The sequence below is a fragment of the Lactuca sativa genome, chromosome 7 (genome assembly GCF_002870075.4).
Source record: "Lactuca sativa cultivar Salinas chromosome 7, Lsat_Salinas_v11, whole genome shotgun sequence".
Taxonomy (NCBI): Eukaryota; Viridiplantae; Streptophyta; class Magnoliopsida; order Asterales; family Asteraceae; genus Lactuca; species Lactuca sativa.
This window is the reverse complement of record NC_056629.2, coordinates 54,687,305-54,712,584: the sequence shown is the minus strand read 5'-3', so window position 1 is coordinate 54,712,584 and position 25,280 is coordinate 54,687,305. Positions and strand designations below refer to the sequence as shown.

The 25,280-nt window shown below is 35.8% G+C and overlaps 2 protein-coding genes across 2 annotated transcripts; both read right to left on the bottom strand.

The window, feature by feature from the left end:
* Positions 1 to 7,611: 7,611 nt before the first annotated feature.
* LOC111883796 (uncharacterized) lies at positions 7,612 to 11,110 on the bottom strand. Its single transcript, XM_023880116.3, has 7 exons — positions 10,583 to 11,110; positions 9,546 to 10,052; positions 9,355 to 9,465; positions 9,124 to 9,249; positions 8,984 to 9,031; positions 8,448 to 8,881; positions 7,612 to 8,360 (listed from the first exon to the last, which is right to left on the bottom strand). The coding sequence occupies exons 1-7, from the start codon at positions 11,067 to 11,069 to the stop codon at positions 7,737 to 7,739; spliced, it is 2,337 nt and encodes a 778-aa protein (XP_023735884.1). The 5' UTR covers positions 11,070 to 11,110; the 3' UTR covers positions 7,612 to 7,736.
* Positions 11,111 to 16,088: 4,978 nt separating this feature from the next.
* Positions 16,089 to 22,417, bottom strand: LOC111883930 (uncharacterized). Its single transcript, XM_023880263.3, has 7 exons — positions 21,954 to 22,417; positions 17,986 to 18,501; positions 17,792 to 17,902; positions 17,608 to 17,685; positions 17,456 to 17,503; positions 16,923 to 17,353; positions 16,089 to 16,819 (listed from the first exon to the last, which is right to left on the bottom strand). The coding sequence occupies exons 1-7, from the start codon at positions 22,273 to 22,275 to the stop codon at positions 16,205 to 16,207; spliced, it is 2,121 nt and encodes a 706-aa protein (XP_023736031.2). The 5' UTR covers positions 22,276 to 22,417; the 3' UTR covers positions 16,089 to 16,204.
* Between the last annotated feature and the right edge of the window lie 2,863 nt (positions 22,418 to 25,280).

Below are 25,280 nucleotides of genomic sequence, written 5' to 3'. Positions count from 1 at the left end.
AAACCACTGAATTATTTTCTGTCCTGGAAAAAGATACATAATTTTTCCTATTTTATCTATCCAAATTTCCGGTAACAAGCCCCAACAGCTGCTTTTTGAATTTTAGACAAACTTTAAACAATAATTAAGAAATAATAATGTATTCTTAAAACAATAAGCAAGAAATAGGTACACAGTTTTAAACATCCAAGTAGCCGGTTTTTCTGGCTTAATGTTTAAAAGTTGGTTTAAAATTTCTGTTCAAATGTACCTGCTGGGAAATAACAACTTTATTTCCATCACACTTGGGCTCCTATGCATTATAAAAAGAAAAGATTAACCAGGAACTTTTAGTTAGGACTTAGGTAACAAGATCATTTAATGCAATCACTCATTCCATCATGGAATGGAATAAAGACGTTGCCAACCAAACTGTAAGATTACTTAGGTTTGGAACTTGCATCACTTATAAACAAAAAGGAAGCAAGTATGCAGCTAAAAGAAGAAAGAACAGAACAATAGAAAATTGGTTGAAAGCTTTTTCTAATTAAACGAGAATACAAGACTTTTTTTTGAACATCTAAAACTTGTAGCCTATTTATACTAGACATAACTGAATCCTAAACAAACAATAAAACTAAAACAATGTCTATATCAAGTTTCCTAAAATACCTTATTTAAATAATATATAAACAAATCTTATAATAAGGAAAGTTTCAAGACTTTATGGACTTGGTATTTTAGAGGTAACTCACTAAGCTTTTGGGCTTATAGTTTCAGTTTATTCTTTAAGGTTCGGCGGATGACCGTGGGAAGGCGAAGTTATGACCGTACACTTCCTCGATTGTTGATTATGATTTCTGGGAACTCTGATGTTTAAACTATTTGAAAAAAAATTGTAATAACTGAATGTTTATATGATTTAAAATGTTTTAAATTGGCTTGAATTTCATAGACATTACACTAGATGGATGGGCTATCACGTTTTATAGGCTTTGTTCATGATGATGTCTCCGAATCCTCTTAATCTTGGGGGTTCAGACCCATCTTATGTAGTGATACGCTTCGTCGTTTGGCTTCAAAATTTTTATCCATTCCATGCAGTGTTCTGTTAGCGGTATTCTCCGGCTTTGATGTCTCGAAAGCCAGTTGTAGGTATTGGTTGTGTTTGTTCTTGTTTCGATAGCAGACGAGTACGTTATCGATGAGTATATTTAAGGGTTGACTAAGATTGAGTGGAAAACTCGGTTAGTGGGGTCCATGAATACCGTGGGGTCATTCGCTAGACCGAAGGGCATCACAACGAATTCGAAATGGCCGTATCGAGTTCGGAAAATGTTTTTGGAATGTCCTCTTCTTGGACTCGGAGCTGATAATAACCGAATCTTAGATCTATTTTGGAGAGGTAACTAGCTCCTTGAAGCTGGTCAAATGGGCGTCAGTCTGAGGGCGTGGGTATCGGTTTTTGATAGTGAGCTTATTCAATTCCCTAAAATCGATGCACATTCTGAAGGATCCGCCTTCTTGACGAACAAGATTGGAGCTCCCTAGGGTGAGAAGCTTGGTCTGATGAATCCTTTGCTCAACAATTCTCTTAATTAACTGGATAACTCCTAAATTTCGGCAGGAGCTAACATGTAGGGTGAATTGGGAATTGATGTGGCTCCTGGTATGAGGTCAATTCGAAATCCACCATGTCTTTCTGGGGGTATTCCCGGAAGGTCTTCAGGAAATACATCTGGAAAGTCGCATGCCACTGGGATGTCTTTAATGTTGATTTTCTTCTTTGGCTTTATCTACAACATAAGCGAGGAACACATAGTTCTTCTAGTGCAAGCACTTATGTGCTTTGATGCACGAAATGAGACAAAGATTGGCGTCAGGTTTATCACCATAGATTATTAGGCTTTCATGATTGGGGAGGTGAAGGCAAACGACCTTCTTGCAAGATATAATATCAGCACGGTGGGGGCTTAACCAATCCATGCCGATTATCCCATTAAAACTCCTAATATTTAATGACATCAAATCTATTTGAAATAAATGGTTGTTTAGTGTTAATGTGCACCCTACGTAAACCTCTTTGGTTGGGTTTTTCCCATTAGCCATCTCCACCGTGAAGGCTTCGCTTCGCTTCTGAGGTTGTTGTTTTAGTTAGTGTTAGAATTTGTTACTAATGAAGCTTTGCTTAGATCCACTATCAAATAAGATGCAAGTGAAAGTGTTGTTAAGTGGGAACGTACCAGTAACAACCGTCGGGTCTTGAATTGTCTCGCTCTGACCTAAAGTCAAGATTCTTCCTGATCCTCTTGCCCCCTGGTTGTTGGCTTTGGGGCAGTTGCGTCTGAAATGACCGGTTCCTCCACATCCGTAGCAAGTGTAATTAACCCCAGCGTTATTGTTGATGTTATTGTTGTTGTGGTTGTTGTTGTAGTTTGGCTGTTGGTTCTGTTGTGGTTGAGATCTGCAGTATCGAGTGGTGTGTCCTTTCTTGTTGCATCTATTACAATACGACTTCTGGCAGGCTTCCTTATGATGGAAATTGCACTTTTTACACTTTGGAAGGATTCCAACATATGGTCTCGCTAGAGTTGATGTAGTAGGTGTCATGGTTGTAGGGACAACAACAACATGTTGCTTCTTCGAGGACCCTTGAGTTGGCTGTCCTTGTCTCTTACTCCTAGACTTTTGCTTCCTGCTCTTAAGCTTGGGGTTTGGAGTTCCTTGACAAGCTGTCATTTGTTGGTTTCCGTGCTCGTTTCTTTGGCTGGAGTTGTCGACGTTGTTTCCACCTATGTTGGTGTTGTTTGCGTTGAGTTGTGCCATAACAGCGGTTACAGCAGCTTGGAACGTAGCAGAGTCCATCTACAAGATTGGTTTTTCATGGGTGTGCTTGTTATTTATGTGGGATGACATTTTCTGCTGCATGATGACAAGCAAGATCATAAGTAACGATGGTCATATTTGGTCGTACTCTCTAAATTTCGCGTTTTGTCGTATGATTCGCAATGTTTCAATCTACATCCCTATGATGTATTTATGGTAGTAGGTAATCGTAGATTTGGCATGAATATTAAGTCTATCCATAGAGTGTATAGGTTGTTTTGGTTTTGAGATCCTTGAGTATCTAGCGGTTTCAGGGGTTCGGTTGTGCATATAAGTGAACTCATGCAATAAGACGAACAAATAGTTGTTTCATTAGTGTGTACCATCTTAGTACACGAAAGAGAGTCATAACGGATAGCAGTGGGGGGAAAAGCTGATCATAATCGTGGAGGAAAGTGTCTGGTGGTGGTGCTGATGAAGTGGATGCACCTTGGAGATGAGCTACTTGTCGCTCGGTGTCTCGTAATCGTGTCTCCCAAACTGACTGTCTTGCTTGGAAGTCCCCGATCACTTCCTGTGTTTTTCTCTCATCTCTTTCAACGATAGCCCACATTTGGTCTGTTTGATTTGGGGTGTCCTGAGCTTGGTTGTCAATGTTTCGGGTGCGCCGTACCATGTCTGAGAGGTCCTCCATGACTAAGATCGAAAAGACCTCAGTTCATACCGTAAAGCGGTCATATCCCCTGCTGGCGACTCTATCCCCTAACATCGTGTGCCCATGGAGGGCGTGGGGCCATCGGGGCCCTTACGATAAGCCTGCACTCTAGCCATGTATGGAAGATTGATGACCTCAGACTCTACATCCGAGTCATCATCGCCATTGCTCTTGAGCTCTTCCTCTTCAAGGTTCACTACTGGCTCGACAGGTTCATCTGCAAGTTCTACTTCATGTTCCTCATCTGGTTCTTTCTTTGAGTATTCTTCTAGGTCTTCCTCTGGGTCAAGCCACCCTGCATTCCCCTGACTAGGGAGATAGGGGTCTCCTGTCTAATGATGCCCGACCATAGTGTCTGCACGAAAGTGTATAAATACTAGAAACAAATATTACACCAAATACTCCTATAGTATTTTAATTTTGTTTAGGTTTGGTTCTATAAGCTTTTGGGGATAATTAGATGGTAAGTTTTTGATTCATTATGCATCACGATTACTCTCGAACACATGTTGGTCGTATTTTGAATGAATGTAGTTGATCAGGCTACATTCACCCCCAATACGACTACATAACTGTCTGGGTTTAATCGCGATGTTCAAATCCTCCAAAGACTTTTAATGCTCTTGTTGTGTTATTACTCTAAAATGCACACATAAGTATGTATTTTAATTATTATGTTCAGAGTAGTTTAGTCCCATTGTATTTATAGGTGCATATCTTGTATGATTAGATATGCTAGTTCACTATAAAGAATGCTCTGATACAAACTATCACACCCCGAACCAGATGGCGGAAACGTTCGGTGGCTTGAGTGTGACTCTATTGTTGTAGTATCATTACAGAGTATATAATTGAAACATAACATCATCATCATCATCGCACTTGCAATATAACAACATCCATTTTTACATCGAGTGTTGTATTTGAATATTACATGCCAAAATAGTCAAAGTATGATGAAACAAAATATCCATTAGTTTGTTCCGCTCAACCTGCTTCAACGGTTTCCTGAGAATACAAGTTAATTTAAAAATGTCAACATAAAAATGTTGGTGAGTTCATAAGCATGTTTTTGAAAATGATTTGTATAACTTTGTTGTGTCTGATCTTGTATTAATGCATGTGTGTTAATGTTTATTAGAATGTATAAAGACAATGTAGAAAATGTAAAGAGAATGTCCCCATACAACCCGATGTTGTCTAAAAATGAGAATGCTGTCATACCAACCCCTGAGGTTGAGTACGAGTATGTTCCTGATTAATCCCAAGAGAAAAGAGAATGGTCTCCCGTAAATTTTAATGTAATTCCTCTAAGTGAGTCGTTACAACCATACTTGATAATGACAATTTCGCCTCTCTTGACGTCTGAAAAACGCCGACTTGTTTAAGGTACGGTTTGTCACCCTAGACTGGACTAGTCTAACTGTAGCGAATAGCTCAGGTGTGGGGCGTCACCCCCGTATAGATGTATACACAAACTCACACCTCCCTCCAAGAGACTCTGGTTATAACTACAGGCTACGATTGTACACACAATAGATGTCAACCGACAAAACTCACTAGATCCTTAATCGAATTTATGCGAAGAAAAACATATAAAACTCATTTCAGGCCCAATGAACCATGTAAGTGAGCCACTAAGGCATCGTTAAACATGTAAGTCATTTCAAGGCCCAATAGGAATGAGATTATATAACATGGGACCGAAATATATGTAAAAGGACAATTTAGCCCCATTTCACATGTAAGGTATTTACAGGCCCAAATAGCATGCAAAATGTATCCAAGGTCCGTCGCGCATGTTAATGGGACAATCAAGCCCAATAAACATATAAATAGTATCCAGGACCTATCAAACATATAAATGGGTCACTAAGGCCCAATAACATGAAAATGGCAAACCTAGCCCGTTTATTATTGTATTGCTAGTTTTAGCTCAATTATTTACTACAATGATGTAAAAGGCCCACTCTTGGTAAAAATGACACTCTTGGCCCATTAAGCCAAAAATTTACACTTAAGGCCCAGTTTTAGTAAAAATAACATTTTAGTCCCCATTTTGTTCAAAACTTGTATTTATGGCTAGCTTTTGGTAAAAATGGCATTTTTAACCCATTGTTTTCAAAAATATCATTTTTTGGCTAGATTTTTGTGAAAATACACATTTTTCTGGTTTTTGACTTTTCTGACCCGGTTGTTGGAAAATTCGTAGAAAATCATCGTAAGTGAAATTTGGATCCGTAAAATCTGGAAGTTTGTAAAATTTGTCTACTTTGTTCACAATTTTTCTCAAAATTTTTAATGGCCTCAAACAAGTGTGAAATTGCTCACCATCACTGGTCCGAGATTATTTCATATATGATAGACAGTTTTGTAAAATTTGCCAAAAATTGTAGAAAAATCGTATGAAAACGTGAGAGCAGTCATTTTAAAGGTATAAACCTAAAATTTTTTCATGTAAAACTGTTTTCAAAAATATTATCATTAAGGTGATCAAAACAGTCTAAGATTACACTAAAACTTTTCTGTCAAAAGCTGATTTTTGAGTTTAAGTTATCTATGTTTGTACACAACACTTGTTTTTGTTATTATAAGTGTACAAATCCCAGATCTACAAGTTTACATGTATTATATGTGATAAAACATACTATTCTCAAGATTTTTATGAAGATCCAAGTGATAAAATAAACATCATGTTCTTAACATATTTTTAGATTTATGAAGTAAACAACACATAATCACCAAATAATTCATGAAAACACACATAGTCATGCATATTCTCCCGCAAAACCAAGTAAAAATCAAAAATAGGGGTATGAACTCACCTTGAGTTTTGGATTCGGTTTTGATGAAGATTTGAGAGGAGATGAGGTGGTTTTCGGCCTTGAGTGCTTCCTTGGAAGAAGATTTCGAACTTAGGTGGTTCTAGGGAGTTAGAACATGAGATGAAGTTATGTAAGGAAGAGTGTTTAGCATTAAAATGGAAGGTAGCAACTTGTATGAGATGATAACTTACCAAGAGTGTGAAGATCTTAATGAAAACTCTTGAAAACACCCACCAAATCATGAAAAAATTTTAGGAGATGAGGGGATTGCTTGAGAGAGTTTTTGGAGAGTTTGAAAGTGAGAATGTGTATGTGTGTTCTTCGGCCGAAGGCAAGAAGAAAGAGAGAGGGTGAGTTGATTTGTGGTTATTACATGGTGGTTTAAGAGTTCTTTCCTAGGTTACCTCCAAACAATACAAGTTTTGCTAGATTTCTTCCTTGTTTTTTTTTTATAATTCATATGTATACATATATGAGTGTGGGCCGAGAATGGGCTAGGAGAAAAGGAATGGGAAGAATTTTGGGCCCTCTTTGACTTATTTCTAATTCATGAGGCCCAAATAAAGATTTTTCGGCCCATTGGGCCCTTTATGAGGATTCACGGCCCAAAGAAGCCCAAGGATGTAGTTTACGGCCCATCATGGCCCAATGGAGATAGAATGAATCATTCTAGGCCCAAATGGTCCAAAATATTATAGTTTCATGAATTTAGTCCAATTAGAACCCAAATTAGGGTTCCTTGGGTCCAAAATAGACAAATTGAAAGTTTATTGGCTCAAAAGGCTCAATAAGAGGATCCTAGTCCATAATGAATTTGAACTGGGATATTTAGGGTTACAACCCAAGGTAGAGTGAATATAGTGCATTGAATTATGTTTAGGGCTTCATGATTGAGTTTTGATTCAAGTGAATGGTTTTGATTAAGCATTGAACATGATATTCACTTAGATTACAAGTATTACAAGTATTACCAGAGTTGATGAGAACATAATTTCCTAGCTAGAATGCCAGATGTGACAAAATAGAGTGAGAATAGAAGTAATTTTGATATGAACAAATCAAAATCAAAAGAACGAATTACAAACGCAGAATATTCACTCTGATACCATATTGAAAAAATGAAAAAAATTGAATAGGAATGCAAGATACTTTCTCATTACCAAACTAATCTATTAGAAGAGTATTTATACTACCTGTACATATTACGCTAACATACACGTAACAGACTTAGGTAAATCAACCTGCTCCACTAATCTAACCACCATATTAATATACTAACTTGCTAGTTTTCATAAATAGTAAATGTCCCAATAATTACAACCTAAGGACCAACCCATATCTAGTTCAAACTGAATTACATATTTTCTCAGTTTGCACTTCTATTTGGTCCATCATTCGAGTAAAATAAAGCGATAATATCTTTTCTTACCAAAAATACTACTACCATATGTGGCACTTATCAAGTCTAAGACGAGAGGGAACTGCAAGGTCACAAAAGAAGTGATTGGTAGGCATGTCAACACAGCTATTGGAATAAGAATTCGTGAGTTGCTTTGCCCAAATACAAGGTATAACGTTGCAGAAAAAGCTACTATCATGGCTGTGGTTGAGATGAACAATGTGGCCAAACCAATTATCAACTTTGTAGGCAACTTGTAGAGAATGTCTTGTTCAGCGAAACGTGCAGTGAGAATCGACAAAAACATTAACAATGAGGTAACAGCTGCAAATAACGATATGGCATCTGATATTGCAAATATTTTGAAGGCGGTGCTATTGGTAAAAATTGGTATGCCCGCATTTTGATCGCTTCCTCCCGGCACTGTAATAGCTCCCGCAAACACAACGGTGATGATTAATGCAGCCGTAATTGTGTAGGACCCCGCAGTGGACTTCATCCATTTTTCTCCGTCAATAACCAAGTCCTTGTGTTCTCTAGTAAATACCATTTGTGGCGTTTCACCACTAGAGTTCTTTTGAGTGATGCTTAACTGATATACAAATCCTTCAACTTCCTACAAGATTAAGATATGTCAACCATGCTTAATAAATGTAGTTTTTAAAAAATCTGTACGCTGTGCCGATTTTATGGAAATTTCTACCTTAAACCATTGTAGTTCACGTTGTATTTGTAAGGCTGCACCAGATATACGATTCAATTTGTCTGTGGGTGCCAATCTTGCAGCCAAATGCAAGAGGTTATTACCACAAAAGTCTTTGATTGTCCGATATATATTCTTCCTATGACCCGTCATTTGGTATAGGAAATTGTAAACCTTTTCTGAGCGATGTATCACAGCATATTGAAAAATGTTGTGACCATCTTCATTGGCACTCAGAGTTGCATTTGGGAAATGAAACCAAATTATATGTACAACTTGGTGTGCATTTAGTCTTGTGGCTTCAAGAATTGGCTTTGTGTAGTAGTGATGGTAAGAGGAGCTGTGATTTGAATCCACTATCAAATCGCATACATAGTTCAACAGTTTTATAGCATCCTCATTATTTTTAACACTCTTGTTAATGAATGGCGAAACTGCAACATAGACCCAACCGATTATCTCAAATAAAGTAATAATACCTCTTTTTCATGTGTAATTTATATTATACAATGATGGTAATTAGTGATTCATCTTACCTAACATGTAAAGGATTGTCCGGAATAGCATATCACTCCAGCAAATTACTGCATTACTAGATACATTGTTAGAATACTGGGATTATGGAATGTGCAAACAATACGTTAGAAGCTGAACATAATATCAACTCACAACCTACCATAGAAGAATGCCTTGAACATTGGATTCACCCATGGAACCAATGATGGAAGACATCTGGCAATCCAATCCATAGTGGTTCTTACAACGAAGAGCCTTAGTCTATCACGTATCTCATCAGCCCCAACTACATAAAAGTTGTATCGTGATAGGCAGGAAGTTGATTAAAGAGGTATTATAATTTATTGACAAGGTAAGGAAACGTGCAGAATCAAGATCAAAATCAACTAACCTATATATTTTGCCAATACGCTGAGTTCACATGGGAAATTTTCAGCTATTGCCATAAGCGCCGTATTACCATGCAAGTTTCTATAATGCCGTATTAGATCAGCTGCCAAGCCTACGTATAATCAAAAGTTTTCGGTATGAATAATGTGGTTATTTTTTTACTAGTAGAATTTGAATCCAATAGACACTTACAAAAATCTTTAGAAGAAATAACAGTCCCGAGAAGCTCATCCCCTGTTGTGCCAGAAAACAGAGCATCCTTCTGTATATCAGTCTTGATGTGTTGCAGCAGTTGTCGGGCTGTCTCTGTATGCATATGAGAAAAAGCCAAGTCTAGTGGAGTCTGACCCTTGTTGTCTTTGGCTAACAACAACTCATGGTTTCTTGTCACCAAGATGTCAGCAGCTTCAGTGTTGCCAATAATAGCAGCAACATGAAGCAGCGTGCTTCCATCTGAATTCATTAGATCCATGAGTTTTGTGTTCTCAGGTATCCATGCCAACAATTTCTCTAGGAATTCCAGCTTCTGGGAAGTACCTACTGCTACATGGAGCGTGGTGTTGCCTTTATTGGTGATTTTGTCTACCACTGTAACCCTTCCCTCACTCAATATATCTTCGACCCCATACCAATATCCTACTTCAGTATATTCGTACAATCTCTTGATATCGTCTGCTCTGTCTTGATCTTGTAGTGTATCTATATTTGCCCAATTTCGTTATGAAGGTAAAATAAACTACAACATACAAAATATCTGCTCTGATGTGATCTGATCTAAAAACTAGGGATTTTAAAGGAGGATGGAAAAAAATAAAATAAAATAAAATAAAATAAAATAAAAAAAACCTTAACCTTGTTTTTTTGTACATTTTTATCCATTAGTATACATTGTATCCGTTTTACCTTGTCAATTTGTGTAATCAAGCACGTGGGCCACTCAACTTTTTAGTGATTATATACAATTAAATCTATATATACCAAGTTTACTGTATAAGTAGTTGTATGCTTTCGTTTATCTAAATGATCACCAACCCAAATAAATGATAGATTTTTTTAAAACAGGTTACACACGGAAACACTACTCTACTCCTAAATCTACAAATTTCGTCCACAACGAGACTTGAACCCTCAACCTTTTGCTGAGGGGCACCTATTCGTTAACTCCTGATGCCGCTAGGCCAAAGGCCCTTTGGTAAATAAATGATAGATTAGCAAGAGATAGATTGTACCTTCAACAACGTTAACATGTCGCACTTCTGGAAGTACATGAGGAGCATACATAGTCTGCAGTTCATCCCAAACATCTTTTGCACTGAAATCATCTTGATGGCGTTTTCCTGCAAGACAATTGACAACGTACCTGAGTGTTTCTTTAGAGAGAGAACCAAGAATCCAACCCTTCACAAGGGCATCAGATCTTTTCCACAGCTTGTGATATGTCTGACGATCACCCACTTTCCCCTTCCCTGAAACACTACTACTACTACGGGCTTCATCAGGGCTTATGAGTGTCCCATCAATGAAACCAAACATATCATGACTCTCTAATAGACATAGCATCTGTTTTTTCCACATAATATACTCATCTTTACCACTCAGCTTCAAGCTAACAAAACTGGGGGTGTAAACATGCCATGGGTATGGGTATGGGTATGGGCATTCTTCTCCAACTTCTAGGGTGACATGTGGATTAGAACTATAGCTCGAGTTTTCCATCTTTGTATTTTTTTTTTGTTTTCCTTTCTTCGGTTCTCCTGCTTCCATCACTTAGATATTTATATAGAAACATGGAGTGGATTATGGTGCTTTGAATCATCATCAAGTAATTCCCACATATAATAAACTTTCAAGCAAAGAATATTATAATTGCAAAAGTTATTTACTAAACGATTTTACTATTAAAATTATTTATTAAAATATAATACAAGTACCATGAAGGTTACTTATTTATTACAAAAGAAAAATAAAGAACAAGTGAAACCCGTCTTTGCATATGCTTCCGTTCCATTTTCATCACCGGTTTGTCTTCTTAGTCCTTCATACATTCATAGGCAAAGGGAATCATAACAACAACTCTTTATAGAATAAGGAACATATAGATCAACCGAAAAGAACTAGTTCATTTTAGATATAATAAAATTTAGATACATTTTCGTCTACTTAATGCCTAGTTCCTGAGTTTAAGCAAAGAAAAAAAAAAGACAAAAGAAAGTAAGGAGAGAAAAGAAGAGAAAAGAAAAGAACAGAAAGTTTTCTTTTGTGTTCTCTAGTTGGAGAGCAGTGGAACACCAATTTCTTTCAAAATCCTTCAAAATCGGAAGGAAAGTTTGGAGGGAAAGTGATATTTCCATTTCCCTCCACTTCTTTCATTTATTGAAACTCAGGAACACTAATTTCTTTTACTATCTCCTCATTTCCACCCATTTCCTTGCTTTTCCCTTGTTAAGTTGAACTCGGGAACAGGGTATAAGAGAAATTATATTTTTAATGTAATGTTGGCCAGTCATTAACTCTCATACACCAAACTATATATAAGAACCATTTCAGTATTAACCTGTGGCTAAAGACTGATAGGAATAAGTCCTCTCTTAGAGAAAAAAAAAATTGATAACCAAACTATACATACAAAGAGTTTCAGCAACAAAACTTTTTGGATGAATCTGTAGTGCCAATATAAGTTTTGTGTTAGTGATTTTAAGTTTTATAATATTTAGGAGAGAAGCACTAATTTCTTGCAATTAGACTTATCACTCTCCCTCCATGGATAGTAGTTCTGATGTGTTTTTTATTTAAGAATAAACTTTAATTGTATATGGAGTACCATTAAATTTAATTTATACCAACTTGATATCCTTTTATTTCATTATCTGGTATTCCAATAGAGTCATCATTGCAAACTACTAGCCTGGTGTAGATACAGCATCAGTACTTGCCTGCTGGTATAAATACTAACTATTAACTTTTTTTTTTCTGTCAATATTCCTACCATCTTACATATCTTAAAAGAAAGATGTAGCTGATTTGCATCCTCCCCAAGTGATTCCGGCATTGTTCTAAAAGAAGTAATCCCCACATATAATAAAAGTTTCAAGCAAAGAATAAAATCTTAATTTGGTTGACTCAAATTTAATTTATTGTGGAGTAGTGAGTACATATTTGATCATATATGTAGTAGTAATATACTTCAAGAAGATTAGGACCTGCATCGATGAAAAAAATTTGACTCTGTTATATTCGTAAAAACCCCTGAATTATTTTCTGTCCTGTAAAAAGACACATGTAATTTTTCCTATCTATTCTAGCCCCAACAGCTATTTTTTGAATTTTAAACCAACTTTAAAACAATAATTAAGAAATAGCAATGTACCCTTAAAACAATAAGCATGAAATAGGAACACAGTTTTAAACATCCAAGTTGCCGGCTTTTCTTGCTTAGTGTTTAAAAGTTGGTTTAAAATTTCTGTTCAAAATGTACCTGTTGGGAAACAAGAACTTTATTTCCATCACACTCACGACTCCTATGCATTTAAAAAAGAAAAAATTAATCAGGAACTTTTAGTTACGACATAGGAAACAAAATCATGTAATGCAATCACTCATTCCATCATGGATGGAATGGAATAAAGATATTGCCAGCCAAACAGTAACCTTGGAGTTGATTGCTTGATTTAAAAATAGGATTACAGGAACTTTCAGTTGATTACAAAACAGAAACAAAATTATAAACAACATAAATTATCAAAACTCCCAACCAGAAAAGTTCTTGATGACCAAAACAGAAACAGGAACACCACTTAGTAATCGAAAGTTCAAAACAGAAACATAAAATAAAAGAAAAACAGAACACAAATTGAAAAAGAGTAGAACAGATGAACAGAAATTGGATGATGATTGATGAAATTCGGCATGTATATGTGTGGTATATAGGTACATGTTATTGATATGTCTAAGACGGAATAGAAATCGAGGTCGAAATGGCCTCTTTCCAAGGGTCGATATATTCCCTCCAATCAGGGGCGTAGCTACCCATTGCTAAGGTAGGTCCTAGGACCTACCTTTTTTCTTTTTTAATACAACAATTATATACAAAAAAAATAAAAGGAACTACCTTATTTTTGCCAAAAGACTTATATTTTCATACTTTTTTCCGTTTTATTAATATAAGGAACCACTTTAATTTTGGTTCTAGATTCGCCACTGCCTTCAATTACAAGTTCAGTGTTATCGTGTATCAAATTGCAATCCGAACACAAAATTAACGACCCCATATACAGATTGTACCAATCGGCCCCTAATTGGACGTTTATTAGGTACCGATCCGATTCTCGTACCGATAGCAATTTGGCACGCTTTTGTAGTGATCAGAACGGAACTCGTGGCCTCTGGAGCGATTTAGGGTGAGTCTGTCATTATCTTGGAACTTATTCAATTAGAGAGTCAATCTCTTGGAGAGCATTTGGGTCTCACAAAAGCAAAAAAGGTCTTTGTAATCTATTGATTTCCAATAAATCCTATTCAAAACCTTTTTGTGTATGTTCTAAATTCTAGGGTACACCATATTTTTATGAGCACATGCACATCATTTGCAAGAAATAGCAAAGTATTTTTAAATCTTAACCAAGAAATAGCAATGTTGTTTTAAACATTAATATTTAATACAATAATTTTATGTATTTTCTTTCGACAAAAAATAGAATCATACTTTTAAAAAATGGGTTGTCATACAAATCCCTATTATAATAAAAAAAAAAAAAAGTCCTTTTGCCATGTGGCAATTCTTAGATGCAATCTTAGTAAAAGTTAAATTACTTTTATACCCTCCACCCTTATTCAATGCATAATCCTTCCGGTAATTTCAAATCGAGAAATCCACGGCTCAATATCAAGATTTTTGGGTTGATTAGCAAAATTCTAGCAGTTGATAAAGGTAATCATTTCTATTGCCAATTCTCAATTTTGCATTTGAAAGTATCAATAAACACAACTCGCCTCTCATTCTTTCTCTTCTTTGCTATGTCTTTTTAGAAGCACATAGTCACCACATCCACAGAAATTAAGTTGAGCAAATCCAGGTGAGCTTCAGTCTTTGTGAAAGATTCCCTCTTTTCCCCATCTGGTGTTGTATTGTTATGGGATCTTTTATGGGATTGTAAATACAACTCCAACACCATCGATTTCAAGACTATTCTGTTGCCAATTCATTACTCCCATTTTCGATTCATGAGTCATCAGTCTTCATTTGGTATTTTCTGTTTGACCTAATTATGTATGTGTGGGTGAGTTTGTGGCAAAATCAATAATCCGATCACATAGCTATAAGTTATTTATTTAAAGGTATATATATATTTTTTTATCTTTTCTTTGTTCTTATGTTTTTTTAGTGTGTAGAGTGATATCAACTTCATTTGTCTATTTTATGTCTTTTTTTGTGGTGTGGGGTACTATATGAATCAAGATAGCATTTTTAAGTGAAACTTGATAGTATATATGTGGTTGTGGTTTCAGAATCTATGAATATAGATATTTGTGCAAATTTAGTATCAGTTAGTGTTTCTATTTTGATGTTTGGTAGGATGAGTATCTTTTTGCATGCCATGTGTTTGATTATTTGCTTGTGTGAATAAATCTTTAGTGCTTCATATGTGTATAAATTAGCAATCCACCTGATAAATATATACATGGTATAGAAAAAAGTAATACCTCTCAATTAAAATAATCAGGTGTATAGTCTATTTCCTTCTTTGATTCCATGCCATATTTTATCCAACTTGGTTAATTGTGCTAATCACATAGCTAAATGGAATGATCATATTCTTTAATTGATGAATTCCATTGCACCCTCTTTCTGTTTATGCTTCTTGTAGAAACATCTTTTTATTCCATTTCCTATACCCAGACCGTTTTCTCTGAATATTAATACATGAACCATATAAGAAGTAGGGTAAGAAATTTGAATTTAAATTAGGAATGATAAGATTTACGATATTATAGACAAATTTTTTATTTGATTCTCAAATTTTCTATTCGGTCATATTTATATGATAGAATCAAATGACATAATTACAATTAATATATTTTTTTTATTAAACTTTGTGTGTAGGTATGCAATAACGAATAAGTTTTTTTACGAACATTGTTCAAAAAAATTTGCATAATTAATTTAAATTAACAATTATAAAGTTAGAGACAAATTATCCAAAATTTTAAAAAATCATAAATCTTATTAATTTAATAAAAAATTTAAAATATATTACCCGTGGTTCCCACGGGTTGTAACCTACAAATTAATTGAGATGAAGGATGCAAAACCACATATAACCAAACATGTGTGTCACATTTCATCCTCTAATCATGGGGGTGCGGAGGGAGGGGCAAAGTGGCAGCTATACAGGGCCTAAACTTTTTGTGGCTAATTTTTTGTTATTATGTTATATATGTATATATAATTATTTAAAAATAAAACACTTATAGTAGATCTTTTTTTTTTCTGGCTCGTCCAGCGCAATTGAAGTTATTTAAATCCTCCATGCCTCTAATCATTGGTCCTTAGGGAAGTATTGTTATTGAGATTAAGAAAATTATAGAATAAGTATTTCAGCTATGAGATGATCCTACTTGTGAATACTTTTTGTTTATGTACATTCATGTGGTGGTAGTGGTATGGTGATGGGAAGTGTAAATGGTACATGCAATTTAGCAATTCTCATAGTTATTCTGATATTTAATCACCCGATCAATATTTCTCCATCATGATTCATCAAATAACTGTCATATTACAAGTCAAATGACTACATTATTTGTACCACTTTCCACCTCTATTTTTCTATCATTCTTCAATTGGGCAAAAAGAGTTAATAAAAAGAACCATCACTTTGCTTACCAAAAATACTACGACCATATGTGGCACTCATCAAGTCTAGGACGAGAGGGAGCTGCAGGGTCACAAAAGAAGTAATGGGTAGGCATGTCAACACAGCTATAGGAATAAGAAATCTTGAGTTCCTATTGCCAAACACGAGGTACAATGTTGCAGCAAAAGTTATTATCATTGTTGTGGTTGAGATGAACAATGTAGCCAAACCAATTATTAACTTTGTAGGCAACTTTAAGAGAAAGTCTTGTTCAGCGAAACGTGCAGTGAGAATCGACAAAAACATTAACAATGAAGTAACAGCTGCGAACAATGATATGGCATCTGATATTGCAAATACTGTGAAGGCAGTGCTATTGGTAAAAACTGGTATCCCGGTGTCTTGATTGCTTCCTCCAGGCACTGTAATTGCTGCTGCAAACACAATGGTAATGATTAATGCAGCTGTGATCGTGTAGGACTCCGCAGTGGACTTCATCCATTTTTCTCCTTCAATCACCAACTCCTTGTGTTCTCTAGTAAATACCGTTTGTGGTGTTTCATTGAAAGAGTTCTTTTGCATGATGCTTAGAGGACAAATGAATCTTTCCACTTCCTACAAGATTACAATATGTTAGTATGTTACACATGGTTGATGAATACTTATGGCACGTCTTTTAATATCAGCTATGTCAATTTTGAATCATCGAGGTTCATACCATAAACCATTGTAGTTCTCGTTGTATCTGTAAAGCTGCCCCCGATATAAGATTTAATTTGTTGGATGGTGCCAATCTTGCAGCTAGATGCAACAGGTTATTCCCCGAAGAGTCTTCGAGTGTCCGATATATATTCTTATGTTCGCTCATCTGATAAAGTAGGTTGTAAACCTTTTCTGAACGATTTATTGCAGAATACAGAATAAAGTTGTGCCCATCTTCGTTAGTACTCCAAATTGCATTTGGGAACAAATTCACAATTTCTTCTACAACCTCGTATGCATTTTGTCTCGTGGCTTCAAGAATCGGATTCGTATAATAGTGATGGTAAGAGCTGGAGTGATTTGTTTGCTTTATCAAGTCACATACTTCTCTCAACAGGTACATAGCATGTAAATGAATTCGAAGTCTCTCTTTAATGAATGGAAACACTGCAACATAGATCCAAATGAGCATCTCAAATAAAGAAATAGCCCTTTTTTTCTCTTTTTTTGTTTCTAGTAATTCAGTGAGGTACTTGTTGATCATCTTACCTAACTTCATAAGCATTTTCAGGAAAAGCATAATGACGTAGTCAGCCACTGCATTATGCGATACAATGTTTGTTAGAATGATGGGGTTAATTTATAATAGAATGTGCCACCAGAAACTTTAAAGTTTAAGAAAAGAAAAACACATGACCTACCACAAACGAATGGGAGGATTATCAACATCAAAACCCATGGAGGAAAACTGTCTGCTCTCTCAAGTAATTTATCAGTCCCTTCAATATAAAAAGTGGTTTGCAGGAAGTTTGGTAGAGAAGCATTATAAATAATTTGAAATTGTAAAGGAACATACAAATCAGTTAAGATAGAAAAGCAACAAACCTGCATATCTTTCAAATACTTTGACTTTGCGTGGGAAATTTTGAGCTATAGACATCAGCACAGCATAACTATGCAATGATTTGTAATGCTCCAACATATCTCTTGCAAGGTCTATACATATATTCAAAAGTCAGCCGTAACAATTAACTTGGAAGGTTTTTTACTGATGGAATTTGAGTCCAGTTGACACTTACGGAATTCTTTGGAGGAAATAGCAGTAACTAGAAGGCCATCACCAGTTGTGCCAGAAAACAGACCATCCTTCTGTATATCATCATTAGTATTATTGATGTGTTGCAGCAGATGTCGGGCTGTTTCTGTGTGCATATTAGAAAGAGCCAAGGCTAGTGGTGTCAGATCCTTGTTGTCTTTGGCGAACAACAACTCTGGGTTTCTTGCCACCAATATGCCAACAGCTTTTGTGTTGCCAATAATAGCAGCAACATGAAGCAACGTGCTTCCATCTGAATTTCTTAGATCCATGAGTTGTGTGTTCTCCGGTATCTTTTCCAGCAATTTCTCTAGGAATTCCAGCTTCGTGGAACTACCGAATGCTACATGAAGCACAGTGTTGCCATTATTCGTGATTTTGTCTATCACTGTAACCCTTCCCTCCCTCAATATTTCTTCGACCCACTGCAAAACTCCTTGTTGTGTAGAATGGCACAATCTCCGGAGATCCAATGCTCTGTCTTTATCTTCTAGTGTATCTATATTTGCATAATTTTGTTATCAAGAGAAAAACTACGAGATACAAAATATGTGCTCTGATGTGATCCAATCCGTTGAAGGTCATCACTAGCCCAATAGAATCATGTTATTGTCTAGAAGAAGTTAGCATGTTCTAGAATGATCTGGAAGATTCTAGAACATTATGGAATACTATGGAGGAGTGTTGAAGATGCCGGAAGATTCTAGAATACTCTAGAACGAGATGGAAGATCCTGGAAGGCTATGGAACATTCTAGAACACTATGGAAGACACAAGAATGTCTATACTTATCTAGGACATTATAGAGCATTCTAGAAACATATAAAAGCTTGTAATAGATATAGAATATGGTAGATAGTTCTAGAATAGCCATGAATGTATGTAGATCTAGAAACTTCCTATAAGGAGGTGGAAACACCTATAAATAGGTGTGGAGCTCATTTGCTCCAAACCATCCCAACATCCAAGTATCCAAGAAAGCCTCAAAGAAAGCAAAGTGTGTAGTAGTCTCACAAAGTGTAAGTTCTCCTTAAGTGTCTTAATAAAAGTCTTGTTGTTTCCCATATAAAAGAGTCGTGTTCAACAATCTGGTATCATAGAAAGGTTTCTTGATAGTGAGAACGAGTGATTCTCGTTGTATCGTGAGTAGTTTGTGACTCTGCAAGTTTAGTGTCGAAACTAGCTTGTTTGGTATTACCGAGGTACTGCCAACACGATGGGCGATCTCCAAGTCGTCGGAGGAATCAAGAAACTCAACAACAACTACAAAACGTGGGAAACATGTATGAAGTCCTACTTACAAGGACAAGATCTATGGGAGGTCGTTGGTGGAAGCGAAACTACACCACCAGAGGAAGACGTTAATGGTGCTTTGCACAAATGGAAAATCAAAGCAGACAAAACAATGTTTGCCTTGAAGACGACAATCGAAGAAGAGATGTTGGAGCATATTCGGGATGAGAACACCCTGAAAGAAGCTTGGGACACGTTTGTGACGCTTTTCTCAAAGAAGAATGATACGAGACTACAACTTTTGGAGAACGAGCTATTATCAATCTCACAACGTGACATGACGATTGCTCAATATTTCCACAAGGTCAAGTCGATATGTCGGGAGATTACTGAACTAGATCCGCAATCCGTCATTGCAGAAGCTCGAATGAAAAGGATCATCATCCATGGACTGAGGCCAGAATATAGAAGCTTCATTACTGTTGTACAAGGATGGCCCGTTCAACCATCACTTGTAGAGTTTGAGAATTTGTTGGCCAGCCAAGAAGCTATGGCTAAGCAAATAGGAGGCATCACGCTAAAGAGTGAAGAGGAAGCACTCTACACAAGCAAAAGTCGGAGGAATTTCAAGCCACCTTCTAAAGAAGGATACAAAAATGTTGACAAAGGGAAGAGTCAGCAAGGAACCTCACAACCATGGAGATCTCAAAAGACCAACAATAAGAGTTCTTAGGGGAAGAGGTTCGAAGGCAACTGCAACAATTATGGAAAGTGGGGCCACATGTTCAAGGATTGTTGGTCAAAGAAAAAGTCTGTGGAAAGCAATGTAGTAACTTCCAAAAAGGAAGTAGAGGATGAATGGGATGCTGAGGCACTATTTGCTATAGAAGAGAATAAGACTAAAAGAGGACGGTTAATGTTCCTGGAGACCAGGGTAAATGGAGGATACACCAAGGCATTGGTAGATACAGGTGCATCTCATAATTTCCTTGCTAAAGATGAAGCTAAGAAGTTGGGCATCAAATACACCAAAAATCCAGGCCGGTTGAAATTCGTCAACTCTTTATCCAAGCCTATCATTGGTGTTGCATATGGAGTACCTCTTAAGATAGCAGAATGGGAAGCCACCATAGACTTGACAGTGGTGCATATGGATGACTATCGTATGGTATTAGGAATGGATTTCCTAGACAACGTACGACCCTGGTCATTTAAGAGAGATGATACCATGCGTATCACTAAGGGTTCAATAATTCACATTTTACCCTTGAAGAGAAATATGATTGGATCCCGAATGCTATCAACTATGAAACTCAACAAAGGTCTCAAGAAGAGCGAGACAAAGTTTATGACAACCTTGGAGGAGGAAGACGTTCATTGGAAGATGGATGTTCCGAAGGAGAATAATAACATGACATCACTAGAGTTGCATAAAAAGTCTCATCTTAGACGAAAAATGGAACATGTGATGGAGAAATTGGATAAGGCGAAAAAGAAGAAAAACACATTAATTCGTAAGAGCAAAGTAGAATTTCTCAACAGAGCAACATCTAAACGAGATGAGCAGATCAATAAGGGATCACGTCATAACATGTTAATATTGTGGGAATTTTCCAAGGCTTATAAAAGGGACAACTCACATGCTTACAAGTTTCTCAAAGGGAGGCATAAGAAACTACACAAGACAGTTCAACCAAGTCAGGAACAATATTATGCTGCAAGAAAATGCAACCACGAATGTCGTTGTCAACTACGAAAACAATATACGAAACAATGACTACAACAACTAAGAAAAAACCAAGCATGTGGAAGAGAAAAAGTTCTCAAGGAAAAAGTCAATATGCGACAGATCAAGAATGATAAACAAATAGCGGAATTATTCACCAAAGGGCTGAGTAAAGGAAAAAGTGAAGGTTTTAGATGTCAGCTCAACATGATACGGAGAATGGGGGCTAGTGCTGAGGGGGAGTGTTGAAGGTCATCACTAGCCCAATAGAATCATGTTATTGTCTAGAAGAAGTTAGAATGTTCTAGAATGATCTGGAAGATTCTAGAACATTATGGAATACTATGGAGGAGTGTTGAAGATGTCGGAAGATTCTAGAATACTCTAGAACGAGATGGAAGACCCTGGAAGGCTATGGAACATTTTAGAACACTATGGAAGACACAAGAATGTCTATACTTATCTAGGACAATATAGAACATTCTAGAAACATATAAAAGCTTGTAATAGATATAGAATATGGTAGATAGTTCTAGAATAGCCATGAATGTATGTAGATCTAGAAACTTCCTATAAGGAGGTGGAAACACCTATAAATAGGTGTGGAGCTCATTTGCTCCAAACCATCCCAACATCCAAGTATCCAAGAAAGCCTCAAAGAAAGCAAAGTGTGTAGTAGTCTCACAAAGTGTAAGTTCTCCTTAAGTGTCTTAATAAAAGTCTTGTTGTTTCCCATATAAAAGAGTCGTGTTCAACACAATCTAATCTAAACATTAGGAATTTTAAAGGATGATGAAAAAAAAACCTTGTTAGTTTGTATGTACACTTTTATACATTTTGTGTACTTTGTATCTTGTTTAAACAAGTGTTTGGTCGACTCAACTTTATAGCGACTATACAGTAAAAGCTATAGACATATTTTACAGTATAAGTAGTGGTATGATTTACATTATCTAAATCACCAACCCAAATAAACAAGACATGGATTGTACCTTGAACAACATGCAGTTTTGGAATAACAGCAGGAGCGTAAATAGTCTGCAGTTCATCCCAAACATCTTTTGCACTGAAATCATCTTGATGGAGTTTTCCTCTTAGACGATTCACAACCTGCCCAAGTGTTTCTTTAGAGAGGGAACCAAGAACCCAACCTTTCACTAGGGCATCTGATCTTCTCCACATCTTCTGATGAGTCTGATGATCAACCACTTTCTCTTTCCCGGAAACACTACTACTACTACTGGCTTCATCAGGGCTTACGAGTGTTCCATCTATGAAACCTGACACACTATGACTCTCTAACAGGCATAGCATCTGTGTTTTCCAAATACCATACTCATCCCTATCACTTAGTTTAAATGTAACAAAATTGGGAGCACAAACATATGATGGGTATGGGTATGGGTTTTCTTCTCTAACTTCCAATGTGACATGTGGATTAGAGCTAGACCTTGAGTTTGCCATCTTTGTTTTTTTAAGTCCTCTTGCTTCCATCTCTTAGTTATTTGAATAGAAACATGGAGTGGATTTGTGGTGCCCACAAAAGCCACTTGAGGATTGAATCCTCCCCAAGTAATTCCCTCAGAAAGTAAAATTTCAAGCAAAGAATATTATAATTGGAAAAGTTATTTACTAAACAATTTTATTATCTAACTTATTTATCAAAATTTAATACATACAAAAGAAATTAAAAAACAAGTGAAACCTGTCTTTGCATATGTTTCCCTTCAATCACTAGTCTATTTTCTTAGTCCTTACATTCATAGGCAAAGAGAATCATAACAAGAACTCTTTATATTGTGAGGAACATATTTTATGTTTTGGTTGACTTGAGTTCTTACAGATATATAAAGTGCAAATAAGACCAGTCCCAACCTATTCTTAATTTCACATATTTTTTAAATAGACAACCATAAGGGAAAAGCCCTTTGGTTATTGTTGATTATTTAAATGGAAAATATTAGACAAGATCAACCCAACATAACTAGTTCATTTTATATATGATAAAATTTAGATACATCCTTTCATCTACTTAAAAGAAATTACTAATATAGGCCACTTATTAGTTATATTTTTCAAATATCATTTATTGGCATCTTTGTAAGTAACTGTATGTGCATTTTTTTAAGGCATTTCCCTTTCACCATGTTACACACAAGGCTGGACAATCATCACAACACATACTCATACACCAAACTATATATAAGAACTTTTTCAGTATTAATCTATGGCTATACATTGATAGGAATCAATCCCCTTTTAAAGAAAAAAAAAATTGATAAACCAACCTATACATAAGAACAGTTTCAGCAACAAACTTTTGGGATGAAACGGTAGTGCCAATATAACTTTTGGGTTAGTGATTTTAAGTTTTAAAATAGGAGAGAAGCATTAATTTTTTGTAATTAGACTTATCACCCTCCCTTCATGGACACTAGTTCTTATTTGTTTTATATTTAAAAATAGTCTTTAATTGTACATGCAGTACCATTAGAGTTTGGTTTATACCAACTTCATATCTTTTTTTTTTTTCATTATCTGGTGTTCCAATAGTGTCATCATTGCAAATAACTAGCCTGGTGTTGATACAGCATCAGTACTTGCCTGCTGGTATAAATACTAACTCTTAACCTTTTTTTGTTTCGGTGAATATTCCTATCCTACCATCTTCTTACACATCTTAAAAAGAAAGATGTAGCTGATTTGTGGTACCCACAAAATCCACTTAAAGATTGCATCCTGCCCAAGTTAACCCCACAAGATGTGTAATCCACTTAAAGATTGCATCCACTTAAAGATTGTTCTAAAAGAAGTAATCACCACACATAATAAAAGTTTCAAGCAAAGAATATTTAATTACAAAAGTTACTTACCAAATGATTTTACTATGAAATGCAGAAATGTATTTATTAGATTACATATAAGTACCCGGAGCCTCATTTCATTATTACCACATAAAATAAAAGAACGAGTGAACCCATCTTTGTATATGTGTTATCTATATGTAGATCAAGCTCTCACCACTTAGAAATTTCAAATAAAATCCAATATTGGTTTGTTGACACAGGTCAAAAAGAATTAAATCTTAATTTGGTTGACTGAAATTTTAATTTATTGTGGAGTTGTGAATGCATATTTAATCATATATGCAGTAGGAATATGCTTCAAGAAGATTAAGACCTGCATCAATGAAAAATATTTAACTCTGTTATATTCGTAAAAACCCCTGAATTATTTTCTGTCCTAGAAAAAGACACATAATTTTTCCTATTTTATCTATCCAAATTTCCGGTAACAAGCCCCAACAGCTGCTTTTTGAATTTTAGACAAACTTTAAACAATAATTAAGAAATAACAATGTATTCTTAAAACAATAAGCAAGAAATAGGTACACAGTTTTAAACATCTAAGTAGCCGGTTTTTCTTGCTTAATGTTTAAAAGTTGGTTTAAAATTTCTGTTCAAAATGTACCTGCTGAGAAATAAGAACTTTATTTCCATCACACTTGGGCTCCTATGCATTTTAAAAAGCAAAGATTAATCAGGAACTTTTAGTTAGGACTTAGGTAATAAGATCATGTAATGCAATCACTCATCCCATCATGGAATGGAATGGAATAAAGATGTTGCCAACCAAACTGTAAGATTACTTAGGTTTGGAACTTGCATCACTTATAAACAAAAAGGAAACAAGTATGCAGCTAAAAGAAGAAAGAACAGAACAATAGAAAATTGTTTGAGTACTAAGCTTTTTCTAATTAAACGAGAATACAAAACTTTTTTTGAAACATATGAAACTTGTACCCTATTTATACTAGACATAATTAAATCCTAAACAAACACAAAAACTAAAACAACGTCTATATCAAGTTTCCTAAAATACCTTATTTAAACTAGATATAAAAAATCTTATAATAAGGAAAGTTTCCTATTAACCGATTAATCCAACAATCACCTCCTTAATCGGTTTGATCATGCCACTCATTCAAAACACTCCCAGTTCCTCTTCGATTAGAACCGCTTCTTCCTTTTCTCATTTATGACACTCGTTTTTATAGTGACCAATCTCACCACATTTGTAACATCTAACGTGACTTTTATCCCAAACACGTTCACTACCATCCACTTCTTCCGGACCCCCGACCTCTTCCCCGGTCACGTCCAAAGTCATCCCGATTTGAACGTCCATTGCCACAATGCTTACAAACATGTGATTTTTCCTCACTAGCCAACAATAACCCACCTTGAGTGTCCTCCACTTTCTCGGTTCTTCTTTATAGGCTCCTCGTATGCTTTCAATCTACCAACCCCTTCATTGAA

Bases quoted from the DNA above. Each gene is read 5' to 3' on its own strand.
- LOC111883796 (XM_023880116.3), bottom strand. From the start codon at position 11,069: ATGGAAAACTCGAGCTATAGTTCTAATCCACATGTCACCCTAGAAGTT. The intron at 9,466-9,545 runs GTAAGTGTCTAT...GATTATACGTAG, and splicing joins TATTTCTTCTAAAGATTTTT to GCTTGGCAGCTGATCTAATA. The intron at 9,032-9,123 runs GTAGGTTGTGAG...CTAGTAATGCAG, and splicing joins GTTCAAGGCATTCTTCTATG to TAATTTGCTGGAGTGATATG.
- LOC111883930 (XM_023880263.3), bottom strand. From the start codon at position 22,275: ATGCTATGCCTGTTAGAGAGTCATAGTGTGTCAGGTTTCATAGATGGA. The intron at 17,504-17,607 runs GTAGGTCATGTG...CGCATAATGCAG, and splicing joins AATCCTCCCATTCGTTTGTG to TGGCTGACTACGTCATTATG. The intron at 16,820-16,922 runs GTATGAACCTCG...GTAATCTTGTAG, and splicing joins GAGAACTACAATGGTTTATG to GAAGTGGAAAGATTCATTTG.